This window comes from Muntiacus reevesi, chromosome 11 (genome assembly GCF_963930625.1).
Source record: "Muntiacus reevesi chromosome 11, mMunRee1.1, whole genome shotgun sequence".
NCBI classification, from domain to species: Eukaryota; Metazoa; Chordata; class Mammalia; order Artiodactyla; family Cervidae; genus Muntiacus; species Muntiacus reevesi.
The window spans coordinates 70,052,963-70,068,846 of record NC_089259.1 but is presented as its reverse complement, the minus strand read 5'-3'; the positions used below and the strand labels follow the sequence as shown (position 1 = coordinate 70,068,846).

Sequence of the window (15,884 nt, the reverse complement as noted above, 5' to 3'; positions counted from 1 at the left end):
AATACTTTTTCCCATGTCCTCTTATTTCCTCACTATGGTACCCTTAATTTCCTCAGAAGGAAATGGCTACCCACTCCAGTATTCTTGCCTGGGAAATCCCATGGACAGAGGAGCCTGGCAGGCTATAGTCTACGGGGTAACAAAAGAGTCAGACACGACTTAGCGACTAAACAACAATGACGAAAAAACCCTGTAGCCCTTAGTTCCCGCTATTCCTTCTTTCCAGTGAATAACAAATATAAGTTCTTATTAGAACCATACATATTTGTTCATTCATTCAGCAAGTATCTGTTAAATACTTACAATGTGTCAGATACTTTCCTAAGTGCTGGGACATCAGAAAACAGAGCAGAGATCCTTAGCATATGATGCTTTCATTCTAGTGGTAAAATGACCAAATAAATCAGTGAGCTGTATTTAAAGATAAGGAGTACTTCAGAGACAAAGTAAAAGAGGAAAACATGATAGAGTTCAGAATGGTGAACAGGGGTTAGGGTTTGCTGTTGTAAATTGAGTGGCTGTAGACGTATATGAAGGTGACATTCCGATGGAGGCTTAAGAGCTGACTGTGCAGATATTGGTGAGAATTCCAAACAGAAAGACTATCGAATACAAAGGTCCCAAGGTGAGAGTGGGCTTTACATGTTTGAGGAATAGTACAGATGGGGAGAAAATAGTCTGATACAAGGGAAGAGAGGCAACAGAGGGTCTAGATAACACAGAAACTTGAGGCCCTTTGTTTACAAGTCAAGCAAATTCATATTATAGTTCAAAATACTAATGACTGACTCAAGACCACAGTGATGAAGGATCGATTTAAAAAAAAAAATCATTCTTGAAAGTTGAGAGAACTCGCCATATGTATGTACAAATGCAAGGTAGTGTCTACAGTATTGCCAGTTAGTTAAAAAAAAAAAATGATGTTGGGTCCGCAGTAAACCCCAGTGATGTTCCAGATTTAGATTATGAATACCACATTTTTATAATTCAGTCATTTCCCCGGTGGGTTAATCATAAGGAACCCTATCTGCCTGTGGATAACTGAAGAAAAGACCAGTTTTTCAGACAAACCAGCAAGCATCTGAGGGACTCTTCCAGAGCAGCATCACTATATTTGGGGAATAGTTGTCCTTTCTCTGATATATTTGACTCCTATTCCTGCCAGTCCAGTAAATGCTTCTCTCTAAAGTCAGAGTAATAGCTTCTTATCCAGTGAACACTTTTTGCCTATTTACCTTCTTTGAAACACAAATGTTTTCAACCTCACCTTTCTTGAAACTTGCTTAGCTTTGATAATACCAAATCTTCCTGCTTCTTCTCTGATGTCCATGACTTTTCCACTGCAATTTATTTTAGAGCTACTCTTTTTCTACCTCTTATTTAAATGTTGCTGTCCTCTAAATTTCTGCTCGTGGCTCACTTCTCTTTCTGTGCCCACTCTATTAGCATTCTTACAAACACTCAGGGCTTTAATTCACAGCTTTTCTATCAAGAAATCCCAAATCTTTGGCTCCTCTCTCTCCTCTGAATGCCTAACTCGTATGTTAAATCTATTGAAATAGACACAGTAATGCCCAGAACATTTCTGAAATTAAAAATCAAATTTTGAGCTACATTTCTCTTCCACTATTCCCTACATCAGCAAATAGTGTTCAGCTGCCTGTTATAGGTTAGGTTATCCAGGAAACAAACTGCCTCTAAATTAACTTGCAGGAAGTTTATTAGGATGTGCTTTCAGGACCAATAGCTATTAGAGAAGGAAAGGAAGCAGAATTGGGCAAATTCTACAAATTCAACAAAGGCCTCAGACAACCCCTACAGGGGGCTCTAAAGCTGAGATAGCCTTTCTTGATTGTTACAGTTTGCTCAGGGGGCCTGGATCTTTGTTCCTTCACCTAGATTCCCCGAACCTAGTGATATGACCCAGAGCCTCCCAGAGTTATAAGGATAATAAGCATAGCTTCCCCAGGAAGCTCACTGGGAGGGATAAGCAGGGTCACTTCTACTTTGCCCCCTTGGACCCATGTCCTTGCCTTTCTGGGCTCCTGACCAATCAGCCAAGCCATTCAGCATTTCATATGAATTTATTTATTTTTTAGCCTTAGGCTACTTCTCTTCTATATGCAAAGTAAATGATAAGTTACATAATCTGAAGTAGTTAAAATAGTCCTTAGAAAAGCAGTAGCACTAAGTACTATATTGAAAAGAAAAAGGGTCTCAAATAACCTCAGCTTCTACCTAGAAACTAGAAAAAAAAAAAAAGCAAATTTTAAACCAGAGTAAATAGAAAAGAGGGAATAATTAATGAGTGGAGTGGAATCAATGAAAGCAGAAATCAATGAAATGAAAAAATGAAAAAAATTATGTGTTTCAGTAGGTTTTCTTATGAACAAAAGCTGATTTTTTGATAAAATTAGTAAAGCTCAAACCGCTAGCGAGACTGATCAGGAAAAAGATAAAAGACATAGATTACTAATATAATATAGAAATGAGAGACATGATAGCACAATATCTATAGATACTGAAAGAATAATGAGAAACTGTTATGAACAACTTTATGGTAATAAACAACTTCGATGAAATGGACAAATTACATAGAAGACACAAACTATCAAAATGCACTCAGAATGAAATAGATAACCTGAAGAACACTGTATTTATTGGAGAAATTGAATTTAGCACAACTTTCCAGGCCCAGATAGCTTCTAATTTCTACAAAACATACATGAAATTCTACCCAGTATTAAAGAAAGAAATAGTATCAGTTCTCCGCACACTTTTCAGAAAATTGACATCCCATTACGTTTGCATGTTCTGTTGTTAGAAGGAGGTCAGTGGGTCCAGCCGCACTCTAGGAGGAATGCTTGCACAAGAGAATGAGTACTGGGAGTCAAGGATCACTGGGGGCCATGTCAGAAGCTTCCTGCCACAAACCCAGATATCTATCAAAATGAAATTGAATTAAAAAGATTTTAATCAATGGTAAAAAGGTATATTTACTGGACAGTAAAAAGGGTGGAATTTTATTCATCATACACATAACAACTTTGATGAATCTAAAAATTACACTGATCTAATTAAACAAGCCAGGCCAAAAATATACGTATTGTGTGATTCTGTTTATATAAATTCTAGAAATTGTAAACCAATCCACGTGGACAAAAACCAGTTCATGTTTGCCCAGGAACTAGCTTAGGTATATGTAGAAAGGACAGCCCAGAAGGATTGCAAAAAGGCACAACAAAACTTGAGGGTTATGGATATATTCAATGAGCTTGATTGTGGTCATAGTATCACAGGAATATTTAATATGTGAAACTTATCAAATTGTACCCTTTAAATATGTACAGAGAGTGGACTGACATAAGATGAGACATATAAATCAATGGTATAGAATTGAGAGTCCAGAAATAAATTGAGAGTCCATGCATCTATGCTCACCAGATTTTTGACAAGCATGCCAGGATAGTTTAATGGAGAAACAATAGTTTTTTTCAACAAAGGTGCTATAACAATAAGATGTCTACCTGCAAAGAATGAATTGGACCCCTTCCTAACACCATATACAAAAACTTAACTCAGGATGGATCAAATGCCTGAGTGTGAGAGGATTAAGTGTAAAATGCTTACAAAGTATTGATGTAAACATTTGTAACTTTGGATTAGGCAATGGTTTCTTAGATATGAAAAAAGAAATATAAGCAACTAGAGAAAAAACAGGACTGCATCAAAATTAAAAACTTTGTTCATGAAAGAACACAAAGTGAAAAAGACAACCCACAGAATGGGAGAAAATACTTGAAAATCATATGTCTGGTAAGGGACTAGTATCCAGAACATATAAAGGATTCATAATTTAATAACAAAAAGACAACAAATTTTTTAAATACTCAAAGGATTTAAATAGATATTTTTCCACAGAAGGTGCACAAGTGGCCAGTAAATGCATGAAAGATGCTCAGCATCATTGGTCACTAGGTATTGCATTAAAACTACAAGATACCACGTCATACTCACTGGAATGGCTATAATAAGAAGATGGTCCATAAAAGCATTGGCAAGGATATGGAGAAATTGGAACTATCACACACTGCTGATGAGAATGTAAAAGAGTGTAGTGTATGTGTCTGTGTGTTTTGCCAGCCATGTTTAGTTGGATGGAGGCAGGTCAGAGTTTGGATTTAACCAGGACTATTTTGCCAAACATGTCCAACTAAATGAGAGAAGGGTAGGACAGTTGAGAATCTATTCAAGGGATTAAACATAATGATTAACCTTGGAAATTGAAGAAGGGAGAGTGAAGACATCAGGGATAAATGACAGTGAAACAACAGTGCAATCAGGTCCTAAAGGGGATCAAAGGATATTGATATCTGAGTACTTAATGGAGTAAGCTGAAAATCTAGAGGTAGTCAGAGACTGGGAGTACGATGGGAGAAAGAGGCTGAGATAAGATGACAGACCAGGTTATTTAAGGATTTAAAGAATGGATTGCCAGGAAAAGGGGGTTCAAAGAAGGAACAGTCAAGCTTTTTATTTTTTTAAATTGATAAGACTTTTTTAGAGCAGTGTTAGATTTACAGGGAAAAAATTGAGTAGAAAGTACAAAGAATTATCATATTTCTGGGCTCTATTCTGTTCCATTGCTGTGTTTGTCTATTCTTTTACAAATCTCTGTGTTTTAATTACTAGAGAATTTATATGAAGATTTTCAAATTCACTAGTATCATCCTGTTTGTTATTCTTCTTCACCACTGAGTTGGCTATTCTGGGCCTTCTGTGTAAACTTTAAAATCAGTTGATATCCACAAAATAACTTTCTGGGACTTTGATTAGGATTGTGTTGAATTTGTAAATTGAGTTGGGAAGAACTGACATCATACCAATAGTGAGTCTTTCTATCTGTGAACATGAAATACCTCTCCATTTATCTAGATGTGCCTAAGTTTCTTTCATCAGAATTTTAGTTTTCCTTATGTAGAGGAACATTCTTTTAGATTTTTACCTAGGTTTGTTTGGTGGGGGGCAGGTGAGGGGGCGTGGATTGTGCTAATGTAAATGATGTTATGTTTTCAAGTTTAAATTCCACTTGTTCATTGCAGATATATAGCACTTGACTTTCTGTATATTAACCTTGTATCCTGAAACCTTGTTATAATTGCTTATTCATTGCAGGAGTTTGAGTTATTGATTCTTAGAATTTTCTGCATAAACAATCTTGTCATTGTCAAACAAAGACAGTTTTATTGCTTTCTTTCCAATCTGTATACTGGTTTATATTTCCTTTTCCTATCATGTTTCATTGGCTAGGACTTTCAGTATTATGATTAATAGGAGTGCTGTGAGAAGAACCCTAAAATTATGAATCTTGGACCTTAGATGGAACATCTAACACAAGTTCCCCTGGTGCCCTCTGGGAGAGAAAGGAAACATGCCCTTTGCTCCAGAATGCAAACAGATACTCTCTGGGGACACATATGGACAGGTTCGACAGCCCTTGACATGTAAACAGGGTCTCTTGATGTCTCCAGAGATCTGTCTTTAACTTACTAGGTTCATTTGCCATTTAAACATCCTTTTACCCAGGTGCCAGCAGACTTTGGTTAGAAAGCTGTGAGTGTGCAGAAGTGTGAAAATATTCATGGAGCAGTTTCCTGATAGGGAACTAAAAAGTCACCTCAGAATTTGGAGAGTGTGGTGGTGACCACATAACCAGTAAGACACAGTGTAAGTGATTAATCCTGGTGTTTCAAGGCAGCTGGAGGTAGACAGGGCATTGCAAGGTGGGTTCTGGGCCCAGTGCAAGAGCAAAGTCTAGGGCAGGTGCGCGCTTCCTTCCAGTGCATGGGTTCATTCATGACATGAGACCATTGGGTCAAATTAAGTGTTTAAAGCTTAAAAATATGACCATATCTCAGATTTGGGTATGTTTTATAGGATTCATTTATAATCTAAATGACATCTTCAACTTCTTCCACTCTGACTCTAATTGCTATTCCTCTGTGTTGAAATCATTCTTTTTCTAATAGGATCTTCCCAATAATATGATTTACCAAGTTGCCATCAAGTCTCTTCCCCAAGAATGGTTATGGTGTGAAACCTGGTGTGATGATGAATCCAAGCAAAGAGCCAAAACAATTGATCTGGTGAGTGTTTGCATTTTCCTTTGTATAAGCAGATAAGAAAATGTTCCAATAGAAATATTTTCTGTTTTACAAATGGCAGGGCACCCTGTGGCTCAGTCTGTAATTTACTATTTACCTACGATGGCAGGTATAGGGCTGTATCGGGGGCTCCCAAACCACCCCAGGTTTGATGATTCAATAAGAGGACTCTTAGGACTCAGACTATTTCTTGGATATAGAAATATTACAGTGAGAGAATACAAAGAGAAATCAGCAGAAGGAAGAGGCGCAAGGGGTGAAGTTCAGAGAAAACCAGATCCAAGCCTCCAAAAGTCCTCTCCCTGTGAAGTTACCTGGGACAACCCTCATTCCTTAAGCTCCAAGAAGTACAACACCATGTGTGAAATGTGGTCTATCAGGGAAGCTTACCAGAAATCCAGTGCCCAGAATTCTTACTGGGGGCTGGTCACGTACACAACCTCTCAGCCTGGCACATGCCAGAATTTCCCATATCTAGAAGAAAGGCAAGTGGTCAGCATAAATCACAAGTTTGCAGTTTAAGCACAGTGAGCTGTTCTTATCAGGGAATGGTGGGAACACACCTGAAACCCAGGTTCCCAGAGGCCAGCCAAGGGCCAGCCTTGCGAACACATGCCTCTCAGAATAGCGGTCTCAGGCCTGCTGTGTTAATTCTTTTCTGCACAAGGCCTTTTGAAAGAAAGGCCATCAACTGGCTGAAATGTCATAAACTGAACATCTGATGATGAGTTATCATCTTAACATATCATCAGTTTAGTTCTTACGCCAATAATTTCCCCAAATAAAGACAGCCAGAATAATTCTAGCTACTTAAATTATCTTATATGTCTTTTTCTTCATTATTTTTGAGAATTTTTTTCTTAGATTTTCACTGTAAGCAGTTTATGCTACACAGTTTAAATCTAGACATGAAATATTTTAAAGTAGTTGATTTGTTGTCCATATGTAGACATTATATTCCAATACTGTATATTTTCTCTAGTAGTACAAGATATTATAATTTCCTGACCATATTGTTTTTATGTGGTGATAAAAGTTTAGGATAATTGTATACAGGATCTTCTTTGAGGAACAAACTGTCAAAATATTAGACCCCATAGTTTTTAACAAAATAAGACTGGATAGTAAAATACAGGGATATTTTTCCAGATATGTATAGAAAGTAGCATGGTTTGGTGGTTTAGTCGTTAAGTCGTGTCTGACTGTTGTGACCCCATGGACTGTAGCCCACCAGGCTCCTCTGTCCATGGGATTTTCCAGGCAAGAATACTGGAGTGGATTGCCATTTCCTTCTGCAGGGGATCTTCCCAACCCAGGAATTGAACCCAGGTCTTCTGCCTTGCAGGCAGATTCTTTACCGACTGAGCTTTGAGGAAAGTCCAAGAAAGTAGCATGCCAAAATATAATTAGATTGCAATCATAGGTGATAGAATGTAGCAGAAACAAGTGGTCATCGGTCAGAAAAAAAGCAAGGGAAATTTCTAAAGAGTCGTTAAGGACATTACAATGTTAAGGTTGTGTTGTATAAGAATGTGACTCATACGTTAGTTGACATAAGTCTTCTTGGGATTTTTAGTATTTAGATTAACATGAGCTACTCTAACAAATGCCCCATTTCTGTGGTTTCACATACACCCAGGTTCAGGCCCAAGTGGGTGTTCTGTCAATGAGGGGCTTCCCTGTACATCATGACTCAGGGACCAATTTCCGTCCATCCTGGGACTTCTTCATCCTCCGGGGTCCTGTCATCATCTATGTCCATCTGAAGCTGATCCATCCAGTATGGCAGCCACTTCTCACAGGCAGCCATAAAATACTTAAAATGTTGCCAGTCTAAATTGAGGTGTGCTCTAAGGTATAAAACACATCAGATTTTGAAGACTCAATAAAAATGTAAAAATAAATACCTCATCACTGATTTTTATATTGATTACATTGTGACTATTGATAACATTTTGGAAATACAGTGTTAAAATTTATTCCACCTGTTCCTCTTACATTTTTTTAATGTGGCTGTTAGAAAATGTAAAACTACATTTGTGGCTTCGATCGTATTTCTGTTGGGTAGTGTTGATCGGGAGGGTAAGGAGAAAGGAGGGTGGAGGATGCATCCTGACTCTAAAGGCTTTGGCCCCGTGGTGGCAGTTGGTTGTATGTCCACATCCAGTTATAAAAAGAGCTGAGGATCATCATTCCTGGATGGGCAGCTACTTCCTACAGTAGGTCTAACTGAGAAAATGGATGAGCAGCATAAATTTTGGTGGACAACATTATCTCTTCCACAGAAACATTTAAAATAAAAAAGAACATGCTGTTTTTGGTCATCTTCAGCAAAAGGTTACAAAGGAAACTCAGGAAATGGCCTAATGGAGAGGAAAAATCACCTTCGGACCACAGTTCTCTGTTGTGAGGGCCGACTTGTGCGTTATAGGATGTTTAGCAGCATCCCTGGTCTCTATCCACTAGATGGCGATAGCACCCTCCCAGCCCCCAGTTACAGCAATCCAGTCCCTCCAGACCTGGCCCCAGCTCCCCTGTGGAACACGATTGCCCCACTGAAGCCCTACCGATAGAGATTATGCTTCCCAATGGCTTAGCAGGGAAAGAATCGACGATTGTAGCATAAGCTAAGGAAAAAATAGTACTTTGTTTTTTGTTTCTGACACAATTAGAAAATCCGTTATCTTGTTTATAGAACACATTATCTGTGAAGTTAATTTCTACAGAGAAGTTCCTGTTACCCACTTACTGCAGAAATACATTACTCTAGGAAAAAATCCACAATGGAATGAACTGGAAATATTTGGTGAGGAAAGGATTAAGATACCAGTCTTATGGCTCATAAATAAGCTTTCCCGTAAGGCATGAAGTGTGAAGCAGGTTGGGGCTGCCATGAGAAAGTGCCATGTAGAAGTCAGCTCCATGACACGTGCTCTGTTACCGTGCTTTGTGAAGAGCAGACTGGATGCTGTGTAGCTGTGAAGTTTATGCCCCTCCTGTAACCTTTCTTTACGTTGCTCAAGCCAAAGACCCTGGGGTCATATTTGATGCCTCTCTTTCCTCGCAGTTCACATCCAGCCCACTAACACTAGTCCTGTCCGCTGTATCTTCACATACGTCCAGAGTCAGACCCTCCTTAAACTCTGCCTTTGCTTTTTGCCTTTTAAACTTAATTTCCCAAGAAACTTTATAGTAGAACCAATTGCTTATTAAAATTGATCAAGTATTAGAGAAATGTTGGGTTTCTATAACCTTGTTCTAATTTCCTCCTTTGCAAATGAAAAGACGGGTTCTGCCACTGGTGCCCACATATGCGCACACACAGTCTGGTGATGTTTACAGGTCTCACTACTAGTTTAAGTGGGACTGTCCAAGTCTTAACTGCTAGTGAGAATTGGAACCATGAGGAACGAGGATCCCCGTCCATTGTTTTTCCACTGTGCCTCTTAAACAGACTACTTAAATATTCTTAAGGCATGGAGATTTATAGGCTACTCTGAATTTCACAACTATCAGTATTTTGCCAAATGAATTCCAGTTAACTGATTTTAATATCACAACTGCTAATCAAAACAGAGGCATAGGAAAGAGGACAAGTGCTTTTGCCAGAGAAACTCGAGACATTTCTAAAGGTTGACAATTAGTTTTACGTATGGAAAAAAAAGTATGTAAAATCAGGTTTTAGTCCAAAGAAATGGCTAGGAAATATTTATTAATATAGTCTGCTGTGCTCTTTTACAGAATGGTCATATAATTGGATCCTTTGTCCAAATATTTTATATAATTGTTTGACAGACTTCTTATGAACCATCAGAAAATCTTCAAATTTTTGTTTAAACTTCTGATTGAGTGTTTGCATTAAACACTGCTTACATAAACTACGATTTGTCATTTCAGTTGATCCTTTCTCTATTAAACTAATTCTAATATTTAAATTTTCAGTGCAATAACCCCAAAACAAAAGAACCTAAACTAAAAGCTGCTGCCAGGATTGTCCCAGAATGGGTGGAGTATGACACTGAGATACGGCAACTGTTAGATCACCTTGAAAACAAGAAGAAAAGTGCAGGTGAGTTGTTCTGCAGTTGTGTATGAACCACATGTTGCACTAAGTGAAATTAGAATAGATTACAAAATCATTTCTTAATGGTTATCAAATGATTACATCAGAATTTATTTACCAAAGTCTGTGACATGATTACAGATTTCCTTTTTATGTGGACTTAAGTTCACAAATTTAAAACATGGATAGAGAATCTATTCCCCTATGGATATAGCATCATATCATCACGTAGATAAGCAGTATAGTATTAGTCTCCTGACCTAAGATAGAGGTTAAAAAAATAAAGTAAAAGAAACAATCTCTTTAAGACACACTGAGTTTCCTAAATATGAAGATCTAAGCCCTGGAGTTTAATACAAGCCTTACACAGCCAAATAAAATATTCCCTCCTGTCCCCTGCATTAGTGACAGGCATAGTATATAGGCTTCCTCACAGAAAGCTGGTTCCTGTTCCAGCCTTCATCATAGACCAGAAGGTGGTTTGAATTAGTTTCCATTTCTTAGATTTAAAAAACTGAAATTACCTTAGCATTTTATCACCCTACATAAACCCTTAACACCAGTAAATGTGTGTTGGATATTCTTTTAAAGCTGATACCAACTTCTTGATTCCTTCATGATTCCCTTTCCTTGTCGGTACCTGTCTCTATTTTTCTTTGCTCTTTTTCAAAAGTAGTGTTGAGCTTCTGTTGTGTTCCAGTCAGTATGTTAAAGACTTTCACAGGTTAGACTAATTAATCCTCATAATAATTATTTCCAGTAGTTCGGAATATACTTCTTATTGTCCTCAACTTTACTTTTTAGGGAGGCCGAAATTATATATAAACTTCTCACATAAGCATGAAATTGTGTTTTATACTGACTCTGTTTTCCTTAACAAAATCATTGTGTGTTGTTGTTGAAGTTCAGCATTTAAAATACACCTGAGTAGTTTTAATAATCTAATATAAAAGTGCCATTTCAATTCAGGCGAAAGATTATTATGTAAGTGGCATAACTTTTCAAAGGGAGAGAAAATAAGACAGAGTAAGGAGGGAGAGAAGAAAAAAAACTAAAAAAGGAAAGAAGAAAGGAAAACTCACATAATTACCTAACGATAAAATATAAGTTCATGAAACATTGAGATGAAATGTTTCTCTTATCAAATTGGAAAGAGTTAAAGGATTAACAATACCCAGCACTAGCAAGAGTATTGACAAGTAAGTGTGTATATATACATACATGCAGTAGCTGTATAAATTAAGAAAATTTTGTAATATGCATAAAAATTCAAACACATGCCATTTGATCCATCAATTCATCAGAAACTTACATTTAAACAAAAATGTGTGTGTGTGTGTGTATATGTCACAACATTGTCTTTAATAATGATATAGAATCTGTCCAACAATAGAGGATTGATCGATTGCATAATTCCAGTGGAATTTAGTAAAGAGAGAGAGAAAGTCTGCCACCTGGAATTGTGGAACAGGATCCATTTAAATTGTGTTTTAGTTAATTTCTGCCTGGAAAATATCATTTTGAATTCTCACGTGTTCTTAAATCAGTTAGTATGTGTAGCGCATTGATGCAGGAGAAAAAAACATTTTGAACTCTTTAAGTCTTCACTGATATTGACTTTGATTCTCACAGTTATATAGTATTTACTACTGCGTTTGAATGTTCTGCCCACCCATCTTAGACAAAGACCACCTATGTCTTCTGTTCTTTGTTGTTCCATTGCATTAATGACAGCATACTTTGTACTTGGTGAGAAACCTATTTTTCACCATCAGGATGCTAGGTCGTGGAGATAACAAAGATGAATAAAGTATTGTCCTTGTTCTAATAGACTCATGGGAGCTCACTTGTACGTGGGTAAAAGGGCAAGTAGTTATGCTCCCATATGATCGATCCCATGGGCTTCCCTGCTGGCTCAGTTGGTAAAGAATCAGCCTGCAATGCGGCCGACCTGGGTTTGATCCCTGGGTTGCGAAGATCCCCTGGAGGAGGGCATGGCAACCCTCTCCAGTATTCTTTCCTGGAGAATCCCCATGGACAGAAGAGCCTGGCGGGCTACAGTCCACAGGGTCACGAAGAGTCGGACACGACTGAGCGACTTAGCACAGCACGGTAGATACCATAATGTACAAAGAGCTGTTCTCATCGTCACTTCGTGAAGCGAGTAGGTACTGAACTAACAGGAGGATCCTCAGTGAGGCCTACACTTTGTATTAATTCATGCCTCAGTGAGGCTTAAGCTAATTTGATATTTAAGATTTCAAGAGCTAAATATACTTTCTTCCCCTACAGTTTTGACACATGATGAACTCTAGCACTGGCTTGTGTAAGATGAGAAAGTATGACAAGAAATCTGCCACCTGCTGGGGAAATGTGGAACTACTTCCAAGACTTGTCAAAGTTTCATTAAGGATCAGTGACATCTTCGATTTAAATTATATTAATTATTTAAAAGTAACATGTATTTAATGTATTGAATAAATTTAAGTTATATATTGTAAGAAATGACCATTGAGTGTTTAAAATTAGATGGTTCCTCTTTCCTGATTGCATAAAACACTGGGTTTTCATCAGTTAAAGTGATAATGTTGCCAAATAACCAGGTTGAACATATCTGACTAGCTGGTCCTCATGGGGATTTATCAGACCATCTACATCTTTGAATATTCCAGCTGTATTTATTTATATATTTCTTTATTCAAAAGATGCATTTAAATTAGAGACCTATTTTGTTTTTTCTTCTGAGAAAGAAGGACTTACAGTTATCCCTGAATAGTATTTTTAAAAATTAAGCCCATTTGTACCTTAACTGTTGTTTTAAAATGAAAGTAGTGCCACACTGTAACCACTTATCTTAAACCATATGATGTTTTAATCCTATGCTATATATTTTTTAGTTTCTAATTTCTATAAAATTATATTCGTGGGCTTATGGGGTATGTATGTATTCTTTTTAAAAAAGAACCAGTTAGTTTTATAGAAACTAAGTTAAGAACATAAACAGTTTTTCTCTTTTATATTAGATGAATAGGAATAATAAATGTTCAAAAAAACTGTCCAGCTACTCTAGAATCATAGGATCTTGGGACAGGAGCAGAAGACCTCAGTGTCATTGTGGGCCCTGTCCTCTGAAGCTGAGGTGAGTGTGGGAATCATGATTGTTCCAGATGACCCCGTTGATAAGTGAGGTTCGGGGAGCAGTTAGTAGAGTTTAACCTCCAGCCAGTGTCAACCCCCCTTCCAAGGCCCTGCCAGGTGGAGCCTCACGCCATCTTGGAAGCTTCCAGGGCCACATGGAACCGTCTGCTCCTAGAGCTGGGCTGCTCTGTCTTTGGACACTTCTGTGCAGAGTTCCATGGTGAGCCAGAAGCTGTCTACCACGGATCTATGCATGTTCCTCTGAGCTCTTCTGAACAAATCTACCCTTCTCTATTAGATAACAGCCCATAGAGTATTTGAAAATAACTGCTCAGCTCCTCGCAGCTTCCTTCTTCCTGATAAGAGATCACAAGGCCTTGCTCCCTTTTCCAGTAACCACCCCTGCCCCCTGGTTCCTGGTTTGGGTTTTTCTGTGATGAAAGGGAGTGCTCAGGTACAGGGAACAATGTAGCCCCTTGAAGGACAGAATAGAATACATCCAGGAAGCACCGCAGGCCAGCAGCCTGGAGTTACGGATAAAACTGGACTCTTCTGGATAAATATGTAGTTGGATACAAATGGGAGCTGCCCAAAGAAATGGTTGCTTCTGTGGGCCAGGCCCAGCCCCTGGGACACAACCAGACAGGCAGTTGCTACTGCCCAGGAGAGGTGTCAGAAACCCAGATGAATAGTGTTCAAGGCAACAGGTGTATGTCAAGTCAGACTGTCTTCAGTCACTAAAGCATGGCTAAGAGAATTTTCTTCTCTGAGATTCAGCAGCGAAGAAGATAGTAGCATTTAACTTCCCCCCCTGGAACAGAAAGGACTATTCATCGAGGGGCTCTGACATCTGTCTCAGATCCCCAGTTCATAGAGCAAGTGATAAGTGTACCACAAAATCTGTCAGTAGCAAGGGGGTCCACCCTCTTCCAAGGGGCTTCCCTGGTGGCTCAGCGGTAAAAAATCCACCTGCCAATTCAGGAGACCTGGGTTCAATCCCTGGGTTGGGAAGATCCTCTGGAGAAGGAGACGGCAAGGCACTGTAGTATTCTTGCCTTGAGAATCCCACGGACAGAGGAGCCTGGTGGGCTACAGTATGTGGGGCCACAAAGAGTTGAACACAAGTTAGCAACTAAACAGCAACCACCCTCTTCCAAAGAATCAACTGATTTGTTAAGATCTTACTCTTGGTGGCAGAGTTAGGGAGTTGAGGCACAAAGGACCAGGACTTGGATTGATCCACGTTCAAAATACAGGCAACTTTGTGATGGCAGCACATGGTTAGGGGCACCCAGCCCACCCTGTAGCCACTCAAAAAATGAGCCTTTAAGTGTTAGGTAATGGGATAGCTGTTCCCCATTTTGCAATTTATTAGCCCAGTATCAAATGTAAAATTCTAGTTTCTGAGAAATTCTAGAGTGAGGTCTCTACTTAGAACCTGCTGTTAACAACTTTGATTATAGACTTCAGATTTGGAAAATAATTTTGTCCCCTACAGTTCATAATTCCTTGCATTTAAGTTATTTACTTCAGTCATGTGATCCTGCCCAACTGTGTAAGGTTTGCATCCTGTCCGATGTGATTTCACTTTTTTGAAAAGTTTATTTTTGGCTGTACTGGGTCTTTGACGCTGTGTGCCGGCTTTCTCTAGTTGCGGCAAGTGGGGGCTATTCCCTATGTGCTTGGACTTCTCTTTGCGGGGGCCTCTCGGGGAGCACAGGCTTTAGGGAGCACGGGCTTCAGTAGTTGTAACATGTGGTTTCACTTTAAAATCAAAGGTTTTGATTAACATCTGGGTAACTTTTCGTCCTTAAATTCTAAAAGACTGGTAAAAACCAAAATGTTTGAATGGAGATGGCCCTAGGTAACCTAATGTTCAATTTAAAATTGGGGGCAGAGTTAGGGGAGGAGTAACCTTGATGCGTCTTGAGTAGGATGAATTGTGAAGTAGACATAACTGACCGTACAGTGGAGTGTCTAACCTCAGAGCATCGTGCTCAAACTCCCTTTTATACAAAAGTCAACAAACCCACCACTGGCATGTAGACTTTCCTTTGTTTTCCCATGGTCTGCTTCCACCAGAAAACTGTTTCCAGTTTTGTCCAAAGGCCAGTAATCTAGGTCTTCCTAACTTGCACAAACCCAGCAAATTTTTAATGACCTGTTGTGTGACAGTTGACATGTCCTTTTGAAGTTATGAGTGTAAGTGGCATTAAATAAATATTCAAATGAAAATGCTGGGAAGGGAAAGTGTCAGAAGGCCTGAAGAAGTGACATTTAGGATGCAACGTGCAGTAGGAGGAAGCGCGAGCCAGGCAGAGACCAGCACGGAGGTAGGTTTGTTCCTTTGAGGATGAGGAGGAGGGGGTGGGGGCTGGAATCTGGCGCACAAGGTCACACAGGGGGGTTTGTAAAGCACATGGAGAGCCTTGGTGACTTTTTCCTGACGTGCAGTGAAGAGCTGTCACACTCATCAGTGTTAGTCCAGAATCTCTCGGGGGGTATTTTTATGCCTGCAT

The 15,884-nt window shown here is 38.9% G+C and overlaps 1 protein-coding gene across 1 annotated transcript in view; it reads left to right on the top strand.

The window, feature by feature from the left end:
* UGGT2 (UDP-glucose glycoprotein glucosyltransferase 2) overlaps positions 1-12,732 on the top strand; it is a 133,547-nt gene extending 120,815 nt beyond the window's left edge. Inside the window, exons 37-39 of the mRNA XM_065902092.1 lie at positions 6,030-6,146; positions 10,107-10,233; positions 12,520-12,732. Of these exons, the coding sequence (XP_065758164.1) occupies positions 6,030-6,146; positions 10,107-10,233; positions 12,520-12,542 (267 nt within the window). The 3' untranslated portion in view covers positions 12,543-12,732. The remainder of the gene's footprint in view (positions 1-6,029; positions 6,147-10,106; positions 10,234-12,519) is intronic.
* The last annotated feature ends 3,152 nt before the right edge of the window (positions 12,733-15,884 follow it).